Source organism: Mytilus trossulus, chromosome 3 (genome assembly GCF_036588685.1).
Source record: "Mytilus trossulus isolate FHL-02 chromosome 3, PNRI_Mtr1.1.1.hap1, whole genome shotgun sequence".
NCBI lineage: Eukaryota > Metazoa > Mollusca > Bivalvia > Mytilida > Mytilidae > Mytilus > Mytilus trossulus.
The window spans coordinates 13,087,161-13,103,035 of NC_086375.1; the positions used below are offsets into that span (position 1 = coordinate 13,087,161).

At 32.1% G+C, this 15,875-nt stretch overlaps 2 protein-coding genes across 2 annotated transcripts; both read left to right on the forward strand.

The window, feature by feature from the left end:
• Positions 1 to 7,965: 7,965 nt before the first annotated feature.
• Positions 7,966 to 9,500, forward strand: LOC134710184 (ankyrin repeat domain-containing protein 17-like). Its single transcript, XM_063570411.1, has one exon. It carries the CDS (start codon positions 8,252 to 8,254, stop codon positions 9,338 to 9,340), a length of 1,089 nt encoding a protein of 362 aa, XP_063426481.1. The 5' UTR covers positions 7,966 to 8,251; the 3' UTR covers positions 9,341 to 9,500.
• Positions 9,501 to 9,578: 78 nt separating this feature from the next.
• On the forward strand, positions 9,579 to 9,953 carry LOC134710403 (sex-determining protein fem-1-like). Its single transcript, XM_063570758.1, has one exon. The coding sequence runs from the start codon at positions 9,579 to 9,581 to the stop codon at positions 9,951 to 9,953; it is 375 nt and encodes a 124-aa protein (XP_063426828.1).
• Positions 9,954 to 15,875: the final 5,922 nt, after the last annotated feature.

The window sequence follows — 15,875 nt, forward strand, 5'->3', positions numbered from 1 at the left end:
CAGTGGATACTTATGAGAAAAATGTTTTTATGAGGTTACTCTCATATATTAGCATGAACATTTTAAAAGAAAAAAGAGTTCATCTTCAATGTCTTCATTTTTGCAGCAAAGACATTTCCTACTCTGCTTTGGTACTTTAAAATATCGCGATCTTTCAATTGAAACAGTATAAGCACTTAACCTTAATTTGCATAAAAATAATCTTTCACATTTGGACTGATTTACAATGATTAACATACAAGGGTCTTTTTTTGTTCGATATAATCAAGGATTTGTATAGTTACAAATACTATACAAATAACTATACAAATCCTTGATATAATATATCAAAAAGTTCATTTGTATTTCGATTAGTTTATAAATGGCTATATATAGTTATGGACTTATCATAGACGAATTGTATTTTAAAAGTATATGTCTCGTTACTAATAATGTAAAACCAAGCAGTTGTGATAATAAAATGAAAAAAACTTTCAGAGTCAAGTGCCTTTGACTAAAAAGTGTGTTAGAGTAAGTCTCAGATTTGTTGGAAATTGTCTTATTCGTTCTTATGTTGTACTGTTATACCACTGTCCCAGGTTAAGGGGAGGGTTGGGACCCCCCTCACATGTTTTACCCCGCCACATTATTTATGTATGTGCCTGTCCCAAGCCAGGAGCCTGTAATTCAGTGGTTGTTGTTTGTTTATGTGTTACATAATTGTTTTTCGTTCATTTTTTTTATATAAAGGCCGTTAGTTTTTTCGTTTGAATTGTTTTACATTGTCTTATCGGGACATGATATAGCTGACTATGCGGTATGATATTTGCTCATTGTTGAAGGCCGTACGGTGACCTATAATTGTTAATGTCTGTGTCATTTTGGTCTTTTGTGGATAGTTGTCTCATTGACAATCATACCACATCTTCTTTTTTATATTATACTTATATCTAGTATCTGTAAACTGTCAAAATATATAAATAAAGAGATCTGGTGTGGTTGCCAATGAGACATCTATGTTTCATAACCAAAAGTTGCCAATGATGATATAAAATCCATGGAAACAAAGATGTTTTGGACCATGGGTGACGGACCAATGAAATTATGCTAAAAACTAGCTAGAATTATTAAAAATTAACCAAAAGTAACGTTTCAACACAAATAATACGTAATGAGTAAATATTTCGTCATATCTAATTTGATGTGACAAAATGAAATTTGATATAGTAATATCTTTTCTATTTTGTGAAATTTGTAGTATTTTGATTTCATTGTAAAAAGAAACACTCATCAAAATCTTAAAATAATAATGTTCTTATCCCAGGCAAAAAACCCAAGCAGTATAGGGCACAATTTATTGGAACTTTAGGCCCCTAATACTATTCTATTTTGTACCATTTTATTTTTTTCACTTGCGAAATTTTTTCATCAGAGTGTCACTGGTTTCTCTTGTGTGGTGAAACGCGCGTCATGCGCTTCAAATTTTAAACATGACACCTTTTGTTAGCTATTATTATTCGTTTGTTTCTCTGTCCTATATGTTCTCCCATTTACTTGTATTGTAGTCCTTATAATTAATTATGTCATTTTAATGTTAATGTTTAACATTGCCATAAAGCGGGAGGTTTGGCATACCACAAAATCATTATTATTTTTTTATTATTAAAAGGTCAGGAAGATGGGCATTGTTATATTATAGTTCGTTTCTGTGTGTTACTTCGATTGTAATGTTGTGTTTCTGTTGTGTCGTAGTTCTCCTCTTATATTTGATGTGTTTTCCTCAGTTTCAGTTTGTAACGCGGATTTGTTTTTTTTTTCTCAATGGATTAATGAATTTCGAACAGCGGTAACTTACTGTTGCCTTTATTTAGGGCATATTCTACCCCTTCGTGAAGTTACTCCTTCGACGGATGATGTTTTAACAAGGGAAAGATAACAGTCAATGTCTAGTACGATAATTTGCGATGCCTTATCACTTGATATAACGTATAAACGTATCTTATTATTTGACAAGACGGGTAAAAATCGTATGTGGAATATGATATATATGATATGTTAACCCTTCCGGAACACACAAGATCACTTTTTGTAATCTGTTCGGTTGTTTGTCTTTTTGGTATTATGATTTCTTCCATGTCATCGTCAGTTTGTTTTCGACTTATGAGTGTCCCTCTGATACATTATGTGCAAAAAAGTAAAATATTCTTGTCAATGGTACTTGCTTTATTGTGTTCCCTTTTTCATCATATTTTAAAGAATCAATAATATGCTTTATTAACGTCAGATCTGAAGTCAGTCATGTTGACATGCATCTGGATCATCTACTTCGGTTATTGCTTGTTTAATTTAATCTTTAGGGAACTTCTGCACAAATCAATATGCAGGGTTACATATGAAAATCCAAGTGACTAGGACTAAAATTGGTGAGAACTAATTTACAGATTTTGTGAATAAACCTAAGTTAAGAAATGACCATCACAAAGGAACATAGATAGAACCATACAAATAGTACATTATTCTCAGACATTATCTATCATATTAAATATTAAAATTACATATTGCAGAAAGGTGTTATCATGAACCCAATGTGTTCCTCTTCTAATTTTGAGATTTTGCTGCTATCCAAATTCAAATTTGTGGAACATTATTATCAGAATCATTTGGTAGCACATGCAATTGATGTTTAATCCACTATCACAAAAATGAACATTGAAACTAAATATTATATATACACCACACTGCTATTTTGAGTGTTTGGTACAGGTTCACTGTCTCTGATTAACACAGTTTAGAAAAGAATCATACGGGGGGACATAGAGAACTCTTTTAGTCAAAACACCCTGTCAAACACACAACCATACTATCCACACTGATCTGTGTCCACACTTGTCATAAATGAAAACGACATACATTTTATTTCATTTTTGTTTGAGAATAATACTTTCTGAGTTTAATATAATGTAGTATGAATATTTACCCGTGGCTATAAACATCTTTAGACACTTATGAGGTTAACAGTGAAGATTTCATCAAAATCGAGCCATGCATAAGTCCTTTGCAACTTTTTATCAAAACTGTGATGGCATATAGCAGAATTTGCAAGTGTTTTAAATTGAAACCCTATTTGACCTCTGATTGCCCATCAAAAAAATATCAATTATAATCGAAATATTTTGACAGCACCGTGAACAGACTACATTAACCACAAACATTCGACTCCTCCAAGTAAATACACTAAGAAAAAGACAAACATCAACACATTGCACACGGTACAGCCGGCCCGCCAAAATAATCGTGTAAAACCATCGTGATTTCTAAAATACCAGTAGGTTAAGAACATTTCTGTCAGTAGATATGAATATCCCCTACGAACCAAGCAGGTACTTAAAAAGTTTGTCTGACGTCTTGAAGAAACTTTGGACAAATGAATAAAAAATTTACTCAGTAGTCAGTTTTTCTGTATGGTGGTTTCTGATTCCGTCTCTCATTTTTTCATTATGCCATGCAGTTGCCTGAAAATATTACTGATTCGCATAACCAAATCAAATCTTCTATAATTAAACTAAAAGACAATATATTGCGCGACACACCGTTTGAAAAGTAGAAAAAAAATCACCAAAGATAAAAGGTTGGTGAAATGTGTAAAGGGAGACAACTCTAATTTGATGTTGTACACAGTTGCAATCCGAGTGATTGATGTGCGTAGTAAGTAAATTACTGGAGTTTTTATATTTCAATTTATTGAAACACGATGGTATTACATACATAAATATATAGAATACAGCATTCCGTAAAATCTTTTTGACAAATTACAGTATTCATATCGTATAAACACCTCAGTTTGCAAAACTCAAGAAAGATTGTGATCAGCTGTTTATAGGATTGATTACTGTAGACATGCCAATCATTTAATGTCTAGATAACATATAAGAAGATATACAAAAGGAGACTGACTTGGATATAGAATATTATGTCAGAACGCTAAATTTTATATGTAAAACGGTAAAATAGATACTTAAAAATGTAAGGTTTCAGACAGTAGTGAACACAGCTTTTAAATCATCATCGATAGCAAAGGAAAACTCTTCTCATGTCCTTAAAACTAACTCGTTTAACAGATACTACTGAACACAATGACTTCTCATTTGGTCAGCAATCTGACAGTAGTGAGTTGTTATGTGTTGGTTTCTATTGTATTAGCATGCACAAAAATTGAAATAAGAGCTCATACAATTACAATTACCACTGTGAAGTATGCTTAAAAAAAATTATTGCATCATGTTCATATAACGGCCTAGTTTATAACAATCAATTAACGAAAAATTATTATGACAAACATGAACCTACGACAACCACTGAACTACAGGCTCTTGACTTGGGTCAGACAAATATAGAACATGGTGGGGTCAAACATGTTTGGAGAACTCAACCCCCACCTTACCCTGGACATTAGTGTAACATCACAACATAAGAACACCTAAAAAAAATCAACTTCAAGTAATGAGACATGCAAAGACATGCAAAGACTTTTAATTTTTGTGAAATTTTCTAGGCCATTGGGAGATTAGGTGGACAGAAAATAATAAAGGACTGTGAATATCTAAGGACCAGAACACTGGACCAGACAAACAATGAAGTACTACAGGATATCGAATTTTCTAAAAATTGAATGGAGAATCTAAAAGAGTCATTTAACAGTCGGAAGAGATTTCATGAAGTACTACTCGAAGGAGATCATAATGAAATGAAAAGATCTTACGAAGAACTCCAAGAGGAACATGCTGAAATGACAGATAAAGTTAAAAGGTTGAAAACTTCCCACGATGATACAGTACCTTGCAATATAAGAGGTAAACTTGAGATAAGTTTCATGCCATATTTTATATATAAGCAGTAAACAGAAGGACATGCTGACTCTTTGGAATATCAGCAATATAGATATAGCTGCAGGTTTCAAAGGTTTACCAAGGTTACAAAGGTTTACCAATGTAAAACTCTTGCAAATCAATTAAGGAGACTCGAAGGTACAAAAATTTCAGCCAAAATTTCAACATTTTTATTTTCAGTACAAATTTTATTTATTACACTATTAGTTGTTCCTTTAAGATATGGTACAAAAAAAATCGGTTTGGCCCCAGATGACTTTAAAATGTTAATATCATCGAAAAAGTTTCAAATTATCTCCCTTTGGCCCAAAAATGCCATGTTTTTGAATTAAAATTTAAATATCTTTTTTTCACTCATCGGTGACCTATGTTTATTTTCATTTTTTTCAAAGCTTAAACTAACATGTTGTAGAATTTAAATGATTTCTTTATTTATTTCTCTTTTTATTTCGATATTACAAATATTTCTCCCATTACTTTAATTAAAAGAAAAAGTACCTTTACGAAAATGCATGCTTCTTTTGAAAGCAGATTGTGAGCCTTAAATGATCGGTAACTCCATTTTTTTATTTATTTTTTTCTATTTTAAAAGTATATGGCAAAGTTTATTTAAAGAAAAACATAGAGAAATCCTATAATTAAAAAAAAAGTATTTATACCCACGAGCCCCCTCAAAAATCAAGGTTGAATTTGCAAATTCTTATATTATAAAGTCTTACAACACATGTGTTTTTTTCATATACATATGGAAAAAAGTATACCAAATTGAAATTGAAATAAAAAAAACCACTCTTTATTTTTTTGTGATATAATTTGTTAAAAAAAGAACTAGTTAAACATTATTTAAATATCACCTGAGTTTAATCAATAAATATTGACTCGATAAGTTTTTATCTGCACATGCAGCTACTGTACCCGTAAACAGCAAAACAGATGTTTTTATCCTCATTGTTTACAACACTTTAAATAACCAAGTGTATACAGTCATGTGATTGTAATGGGTCCTCCATAACTCTTTAACTGCAGCAAGATGGCCGATTTTCAGCCCGAGGGATGCAGGAATGTCGCTGTGACAACCGCACGTATTGTTGGTCATCACCATTCCACTATAAGTCGTTTTAATAATAAAAAGCAGACAATAAACGATGTTAAAGATCTTCCGAGATCAAGAAGACCCCCTATACCATCTGCTAGGGAAAATCAAGCATAATAAAGGTTGGTCAGAAGGAAACCCATTGCATACAATACAATCCTAAAAAGAGAGTGGTGGGCATACAGGAGCCTTTTAACAAGAACTGTTCGAGATCGACTCATCGCTACTGGTTATCGTGCGATAAGAACATTAATTTTCTGGAACCTTTGCTTACGAACAGACACACAGTTGTCCGTATCCAATGTAGTGCAGAGCTCGCAAAAGTTGGGAATTAGCATCGTGGAGGAAGACCCATTGTTCAAATGGAATTCGATTCATCTTCCTAGGCACGATCGTAGCCCGAATTTGAACCATATCGAGCATATATGGGACACTATTGGGCGTAAAGCGCGCGAAAGGACACCCCAGTTTAAACACGTTAAGAAATAAACAAAGACCTTCATCAGAAACGGTTTCAGCTACCTTATCAACACATTAGTCGATTTAAGGCAGGAATCAGAAGCATTAAGAGGCGGTTATCCGTTTGAATGGAGGCTGCGCACAAAGTACTAATTCTTTGACGCATAACGATCAACCATGATGTGAACAATCATCTGAAGATTAATTTTGAAATTTCTGACATTGTAAAGTTCGACTACAGTAAAAGTTGTAAAATGCATTTTTTGTACAAAAACACTTCATTTTGTTATTTAAATTGTGGTTAGATAAATGTTTTTTTTCAAACATTTTTTGTTCGTTTAAATGCCAATGAGTTTTATGTTCTTCTGGTTACGGACCCATGTGTCATTGTGAGGTTTTACAATCCTAGAGAAAAAACATTGTTTGTTAATGATAATTTATGCGGAAACTTTTCTGTCAAACAGTGTGACGTTAAACGTTGGGAACTTGTTATAGAGGATATCAAAAAGCTTCTTGGAAATAAACGAACAAGAATTATTGCTGCTTGTCACTTACACGTATTCAAGGATAAAAAATTGGAATCTTTGTCAGTTTTTTAAGTCATTTGAATGTAACCTCTTGTCTGAAAACATATGTTTGTTAAAAACTGAAAAACAATCAATAGCAGATTTATACCTAAACACGAAAGCCCCTGATATTACTGGCTATAGTGATTTATATGATTGTTTTCCTCTTTTATGTAAATTATACCATGATAGTCCTCAACCTAATGTTAAAGATTTTTCCAGAATCCATTTACAGTTTATGAAGCAGAAATAGACAAGCTACTAAAGAAAGGGCATTACACTAAATACTGTGCTCTGGCTTTATGTGTCATTTTTAACAACAAATTGAACGACGAAATATTGGTAAATGAGGTTAATGAAGAAACTAGGATTATTATTGAAGACACATGTGAAGCATGTAGACTGGATAGGACAACACCAAGGCTTTTATTACAGAATGAACTGAACTCGCTTAAAGATACATTCATCAGGAAAGTCGGAAACATGTACAAGATAATACATGATAAAATATTTGACTTTCTAGCTTACTTCTTTGGACAGAGAATAATACAATGTTTGATAAAGAATGCAGATAGTAGTCTTATCCAGAATAGGTTTTTATGAGCATGCAACGATGAGATGGATCAGTTTATTACTATTATACCACCAACATATCACCAAATGTACATACAGAGAATGATTGATGATTGGTCAAAGGGGAAAAGTTCAAGATGTATTTAGTAACATCAATATGAAGATGCAACAATTCAGACAACATTTTATGCTTCATTTAGATACATTAGATATAACACACCAGAGACAGCTAGCACATATTTGTGATCAGCCTAAACTTCATGATGACGGTTATAATGTTCTTTTAAAATTCTGCATTATGGGTGACATTTCTTTGGTTTTATGGTGTTGTGATTTGGGTGTGGATGTTAACAACTATATTTATTTTGATGAGTCACCTTTAATGAAATCGTGTGAACTCGGTCATACAGAAATACTCAAGATCTTGTAAGAAAGAGGGGCAGACTTTAATAGATGTGATGATGAAAGTGCGTCACCCGTAATGAAGGCTTGTGAACATGGTCATACAGAAATAGTAAAGATCTTGTTAGAAAGAGGAGCAGACTTTAATAGATACGATTATGATAGCCAATCACCTTTAATGAAAGCCTGTGAATACGGTCATGCAGAAATAGTAAAAATTTTGTTAGAAAGAGGAGCAGACTGTAATAAAACAGATGATTATAGCCAGTCACCTTTATTGAAAGCTTGTGTACATGATCATGCTGATAGTACAGATATTGTTAAGCAGGGGAGTAGACTTTATTACATATGATGAAAGCGAGTCACCTATAATGGAGGCTTGTGAGCGTGGTTATACAAAAATTGTACGGATTTTTTTAGACACAGGAGCAGACTGTAATGTGCGTGATAGGAAGTCACCTGTTATAAAGGCTTGTGAGCATGGTCATACAGAAATTATAAAGTTACTGTTGGATAGAGGAGCGGACTTTATTAGATGTGATAACTTGGCCCAGTCACCATTACTGAAGGCCTGTGTACTTGGTCATACAGAAATAGTAAAAACATTGGTAGACAAAAGAGCTGACTGTAGCGAATGTGATACTAGTATATGGGGACAGTCACCTTTGATGGTGGCGTGTGAATATGGTCATACGCAAATAGCAAAAATGTTGTTAAAAGGAGGAGCAGACTATAATAAATATGATGATTATGGTCAGTCACTTGTAATGAAAGCCTGTAAAAATGGGCATACAAAAATAGTGAAGATGTTGTTAGACAGTGGAGCAGACAGTCAACGATGCAATTTATATGGCGAGTCACCTGTAATGACAGCTTGCAAAAATGGTCATACAGAAATATTGAATATGATGTTGGACAAAAGAGCAGACTATACTAAGTGCGATAATGACGGCGAGTCACCTTTAATGAAGGATTGTGAATATGGTCATACAGAAATAGTAAAGATGTTGTTGGACAGAGGAGCAGACTTTAATAAATGCGATGATGATAATAAGTCACCTATAAGGAAAGCGCTTGAACATGGTCATACCGAAATAGTGAAGATGTTGGTAGATAGAGGAGCAGACTATAATAAATGTAACAGTTCGATAGAGCCAACTTTAGTGAAAGCTTGTGAATGTGGTGAAATAGAAGTAGCCAAAATGTTGTTAGACAAAGGAGCCGACTATGACAAATGTGACAGGTTGGGCCAATCTCCTATAATGATCGCCTATGAGCAAGGCCACACAGAATCATTTATGATGTTATTGGACAGAGGAGCTGACCATAATATATGGGACGATGATGGTGAGTCTATCTTACTTAAGGCATGTGTCAGATAGAAATAGTTATGATGTTGTTAGACAGAGGAGCAGATTGTGATGGATGTAATATGTGGGCTGAGTCACCTATACTAAAGGCCTGTGAAAATGGTCATTCAGACATAGTAAAAATATTGTTAGACAAAGGAGCAGACTGTAATGAATGATACAGTGGCGGTAAATCACCTTTAATGGTAGCTTGTGAAAATGATTATTCAGAAATAGTAATAAATGTTATGATTGGAATGAGTCGCAGTTAATGATAGCTTGTGAACAGGGACATATAGAAATAGTAAAGTTGTTAGATAAAGACACATATTCTAATAAATGTGAGAAGATAAGTCAATCACATATATTGCAGGCATGTGATAATGGTCATGCAGAAGTAATATCAATGTTATTAGAAAGAGGTGCAGACAAGAATTTATTCGATTATAAGGGTGGGTCTCTTTTAATGAAGGCTTGTGAGCTCGGACATGAAGACATAGTAAAGGTGTTGCTAGAAAGAGGGGTAGACTATAATAGATGTGACTCTAAGGGTCAATCATCTTTAAATATTGCTACTAGAAAAGGTTACAAAGATATAGTTGATATTATTAATCAACATTCAAGTCAGACAAAAATGGTTAAATAATGTCTTTCGATCAGGTGAAAGTGGCAAATTATCTCCTATTGTACAGGCAAAATTGTGAAGAAACTATGTATACCTGTGGTTAAACATAAATATTGCTGTTGTAAAAAAAAATGGAAGGGAAATACTGCCACTTTTTAAAAGACCAACTTATCATTATGTTTGAAAGAAAATATGTGCCATTATTAAATGGATGAAAAAATCTAGAGATAATTTTTTCCTGCCAAATTTTTAATAAGTTTATCTCAAAAACAATGATTCTGACGACTTACCAATGTATAATAGTCTTTATCAAGCTTGTTTTGTTATGCATTTACTTTTCTACATTGGTTAGAGGTATAGGGGGAGGGTTGAGATCTCACAAACATGTTTAACCCCGCCGCATTTTTGCGCCTGTCCCAATTCAGGAGCCTCTGGCCTTTGTTAGTCTTGTATTATTTTAATTTTAGTTTCTTGTGTACAATTTGGAAATTAGTATGGCGTTCATTATCACTGAACTAGTATATATTTGTTTAGGGGCCAGCTGAAGGACGCCTCCGGGTGCGGGAATTTCTTGCTACATTGAAGACCTGTTGGTGACCTTCTGCTGTTGTTTTTTTATTTGGTCGGGTTGTTGTCTCTTTGACACATTCCCCATTTCCATTCTCAATTTTATTTATATGTTATTTTGAAACAGAGAAGGGAATAGCTTTCAACGATATAGTTTTCCTGTAAATGTTTAACATATTCAATGATCACATTATTTATGTCATTATTTATGTTATTATGTCAAGCATATAGTTCTATGTATTTATTGTATTATCAGTAAAATATTTGTACATTTTCTTATTTTGAGACAGATCTTTTATGTTCGTTCCAATATATGAATATAGGGGAAATGTAGATATATACGTACCACTGGCACCAGTCATTGTAATGCCTTTATAAGAGTCATGCGGAGGTCTTTTTTTATCAGAAATTATCCTTTGAATTTTCATAAGGTCTTCTGTAATGAGAGTAATTCCAATGTTAGTTATAACAAGGACTAAAGTTGTTTGATGGTCTTTATTGGTGAGAAAAATTCCAATAAGAATATCATAAATAAAGGCAGCAGTAGTATTCCGCTGTTCGCAATTCATAAATCGATTGAAAATAATTAATGTAGAGAACAATCATAAAAGTCATTATAAAGTGTTTTGTTGGAGAGAGTAGTTCAAATTAAAGTCACAGAGGCCTTGGCTGATGACAACCATAACCATGATAGTCATGGTAGTTTTACAGAATTTAATACAATAACAATCATAACCAATGAGTAAACAAAGACTCGTGAAACCAAAAGACATTTACATCAACAGTTATAAATAATAAATAAGAAACAACACGAACTCCACTAAAAACCGGGAATGAAATCAGGTGCTCCGGAATGGTGAGCATTTTCTGCACCGTATACGGCACCCGTCGTGTTATTTCTTTGTTCAGTCCGATAATGATGGAAAGTTGTTATGACTGAAGAAGAATATCAGATATGTTTTCTGACACACTTTTGTCATAATGGCCAATCCGCTCATGATGGCGACCGTAAAATTCTTGAGTGATGACCTTGATTTGATTGATTTATAGCCCTGTCCTAGCAACTTTTGAGAAAGCAGTATTCCTTGTTCAACAAAATCAACGTACTTTGAGCTAGCTCTAGAGTGATGTATCAATTGAGACACATATACTCCATATGCTGGTGCCGCTGCGATGTTGCTACACAGAAATAGAATGTTGACCATGGGAAATTTAAAATCATCGCGTTTGTCATAAATTTTGGTATTTAACCTACCATCAGTACTCATTTCGATAAAAAAAAAGTCTAAATATGAAGCAGATTTATCTTAGTCGGTAGTATCTTTAATTTCAAGTTCACTTGGATATATTAAATATAAGTTATCACTGAATCTATTATAATAAAGAGACAGTACATCATCAATATACCGAAAGGTGAAATTAAAAGTAAATATGCATAAAAAAATATTTGCAAGTCTTTACATGTGAGTTGTAGTAAATAGTTATAAAAGGTATCATGGTTATAATTTAGTACGCCAGATGCGCGTTTAATCTACATAAGACTCATCAGTGACGCTCATATCAAAATATTTATAAAGCCAAACAAGTACATAGTTGAAGAGCATTGAGGATCTAATGTTCCAAAAAGTTGTGCCAAATACTGCTAAGGTAAGCTATGCCTGAGATAAGAAAATCCTTATTTTTCGAGAAAAAAAATCAGTTTTGTACACAGGAAATTTATAAAAATGACCACATTATTGATATTCATGTTAACACCAAAGTGTTGACTACTGAGCTGGTGATACACTCGGGGACGAAGCGTCCACCAGCAGTGGCATCGACCCAGTGGTGTAAATAGTGATCAAAGGTACCAGGGTTATAAGATTAAAAGAGGGACGAAAGATACGAGAGGAACTTTCAAATTCATAGATCTAAAATAAAGTACTAATATAACAACTGAGAGAAATGTAAAATCACAAAACATACCGAACTCCGAGAAAAATTGAAAATGGAGAGTTTCTTGTAATCAAGTGGCAAAATCAAAAGCTTAAAAACATCAAACGAATTGATAACAACTGTCATATTCCTGACTTTATAAAGGTATTTTCTTATGTAAAAACTGGTGGATAAAACCTGGTTTTATAGCTAGCTAAACCTCTCACTTTTATGATGACAGTCGCTTTTAATTCCATTATATTGAAAACGTAAAAATTGACGTGTAACCAAAACAAACAGACATTATGGGTAATCGTCGTTAAGGTACTTTTGACTTCGTCGATAGGAGAGTAATAATACAGTCCTGGATTCGGAAATAATAATAAAATACTTGGTCTGGTAATCAAATAATCACTACAAAACATGTCTGTAACTTTTCGCCGAACTTTTTTATAGAAAGAAATTAGTTCAGTTTTCAAAACAGGGGTTTTATTATTAGTATAATGAAGGCATCTGTCGTTTTATCGAAGCTTTACATTTGCCTTTTTCTAAATTATAAGGATATGCATTAGCTGTTTCGTGAAAATAAGTAATAAAAAACGTGAAGAACCGTTTATTACAGATAAAAAAAAGCGGGAAAACACTTGTTTTGTTATAAACTTTTTTTACTGATCAGTAAAATTCTAAATGTAAGACAAGATAAGAAACAGACATACACAACTGAATGTATAAAAATGTGTTATCCTTTATTCAAATTTCAAAGGAATACCTTGCGTCTTTGCGATATCAGTATAAAATAATTGTTTGTTTGATTGGTATTCATTAGGTGTCTATCCCTTGCTAAGCTACTTTCGCTGTTCACCAAATTGTTCTTACTACTTTTCTAATCTGTATTAAATTTGGAAGGAGAACTTTAGTAAACGATAGAGATGTCAAATGGTTTGAACCATGCAGCTGCTTAGATACAAAATACACAATGAACTGTACATTTTTATCTTCCTTGGATCTTTTCTCTCAGTCAATAAGCCATCCTTGGCTAGTAACAATTTTAAAAGTAAACCATTATTGGTCAAGGTACAGCCTTCAACACAAAGCCTTGTCTCAAACCGAACATCAAGTTATAAAGGGACCCAAAAATGACTAATGTAAAACCGTTCAAACGGGAAAAACAACAAGCTAATCTATATAAAAAACAATTATGAAACACATCAACAAACGACAACTACTGAACATCAGATTCCAGACTTAGGACAGGTGCAAACAATTGCAGCGGGTTTACACGTTTTAATGGTACAAAACCTCCACCCTTATCTAAAAATGAATAGTGTAACATCACAACATAGAAAGACACACTATAAAATATCAATTGAAATGGCCTTACTCAATCAAAAGACATATTAACACAAGTGGACATACACTGAACGAATAAAATTTGATCTATATGATACAATGAGAAAACTAAATCAATAAAATAATGGATGAAAAAAATAAGGTCAGTATTATACCGCTGTGAAATGTGAAACAGTTGTCGAAAAACACAAGATAAGCTTGTACAAAAGCCGCCATTTGCAATTTAAAAATATATAATTAAAAATAAGACAAAAACTCAAAAGGAAATGTACAAATTACTCGGCATCAAAGGTAATAACTCCAATAAGGAGTCAACCTATGATTTCAAGTATAATACTAAATGGTAGAACTTGTCCTTCTGATCATTTTTTAACTTTCTCTCTCTATTTTTTTTATATAGTTTTATAGTTTTCAGGATAAAAGGCAAAAATCGAAAAAAGTTAGTTAAATTTGTCATTTGAGGGCAATAACTCCTACAGGAAATCGTCTGACAGTTTTGACGTTTATGGATAATTGTTAAAGCTCAACATTCTGGATAATTTTACTCTTTTCAGATTTCCACTTTAAATTTTCTAACGGTTATCAGAATTAAAAAAAAAGAAAACACTTGCATTTTACCCAATATATTCTACTGTTTGCCATCTTTATTGGCAGGCAGGGTCATCGGACACATTTCTTAAACTGAATACCCTAATGATGAGTGTGGCAAAGTTTGAATATATTTGGCCCATTAGTTTCGGGGAAGAAGATTTTTGTAAAAGATTACAAAAATTAACGAAAAAATTACTATAACGGACAATAAGTATGGCAAGCCGTTTTGCCATTTATTCTTACTTCAAGATATCTCATAAACTTTATAAGATATCTTATATAGTTTATAAGATATCTTATATAGTTTATAAGATATCTTATATAGTTTATAAGATATCTTATATAGTTTATAAGATATCTCATATAGTTTATAAGATATCTTATATAATTTATATGATATCTTGTAAAGTTTATAAGATATCTCATAATTTATCAGATATCTTATATAACTGTCGTTATAAGATATCTCATAAACTATATAAGATATCTTATAAACTGTATAAGATATCTTATATAAAAATTGTTTATAAGATATCTCATATACTTTATAAGATTTTCCTATAAACTTTAGAAGATATCTTATAAATTATATAAGATATCTTATAAATTTTAGAAGATATCTTATAACACATCAAATTATCTTATATAATGTATAAGATATCTCATAAAATGAAATTATTTAAGATATCTTGTATATTATAGGAGATATCTCAAATATTATAGGATATTATCCTAAGGTTTATAAGATGTCTAGATATCTCATATAGTTTATAAGATATCTTATATAGATTATAAGATATCTTATACAGTTTATAAGATAATAGGTTATAAGATATCTTATATAGTTTATAGGATATCTCATATAATTTATCAGATATCTTATATAATTGTCTTTCTAAGATATCTCAAAAACTATATAAGATATCTTTGATACTATAAGAGATATCTAATAAACTATATAAGATATCTTATAAACTTTGGAAGATATCTTATAAAGTATATAAGATATCATATAAACTTAATGATATATCTTATATAACATTAAAGATATCACATATTATTAAAGATATCTCATATAATATTAAAGATATCTTATATAATATATGAGATATCTTATAAAAATGAAATTATATAAGATATCTTATATATTAAAGGAGATATCTTATATATTATAGGAGATATCTTGAAATTCGAATAAATCGTAAAACGGCTTGCCATAAATAAGGGGTCTATTGACGATTTTGGTTAGTTGATCTTATTTGTAGATCTTACTTTGCTGAACTTTATTGCTGTTTATCTCTATTTATAATAATATTCAAGATAATTTCCAAAAACTGCAAAATTTCCTTCAAATAACAAATTCATGGACAGCAACCCAACAACGAGTTGTCTGATTCTCCTAAATATATCAGGGCAGATAGAACTTCACTTGATGAATATAGGGCAATGACTCATTAAGGGATCAGATTCAGTTGACCACTTTGGTAATGTTGACTTAATTGTACCTTTTTTTGCTGTAAA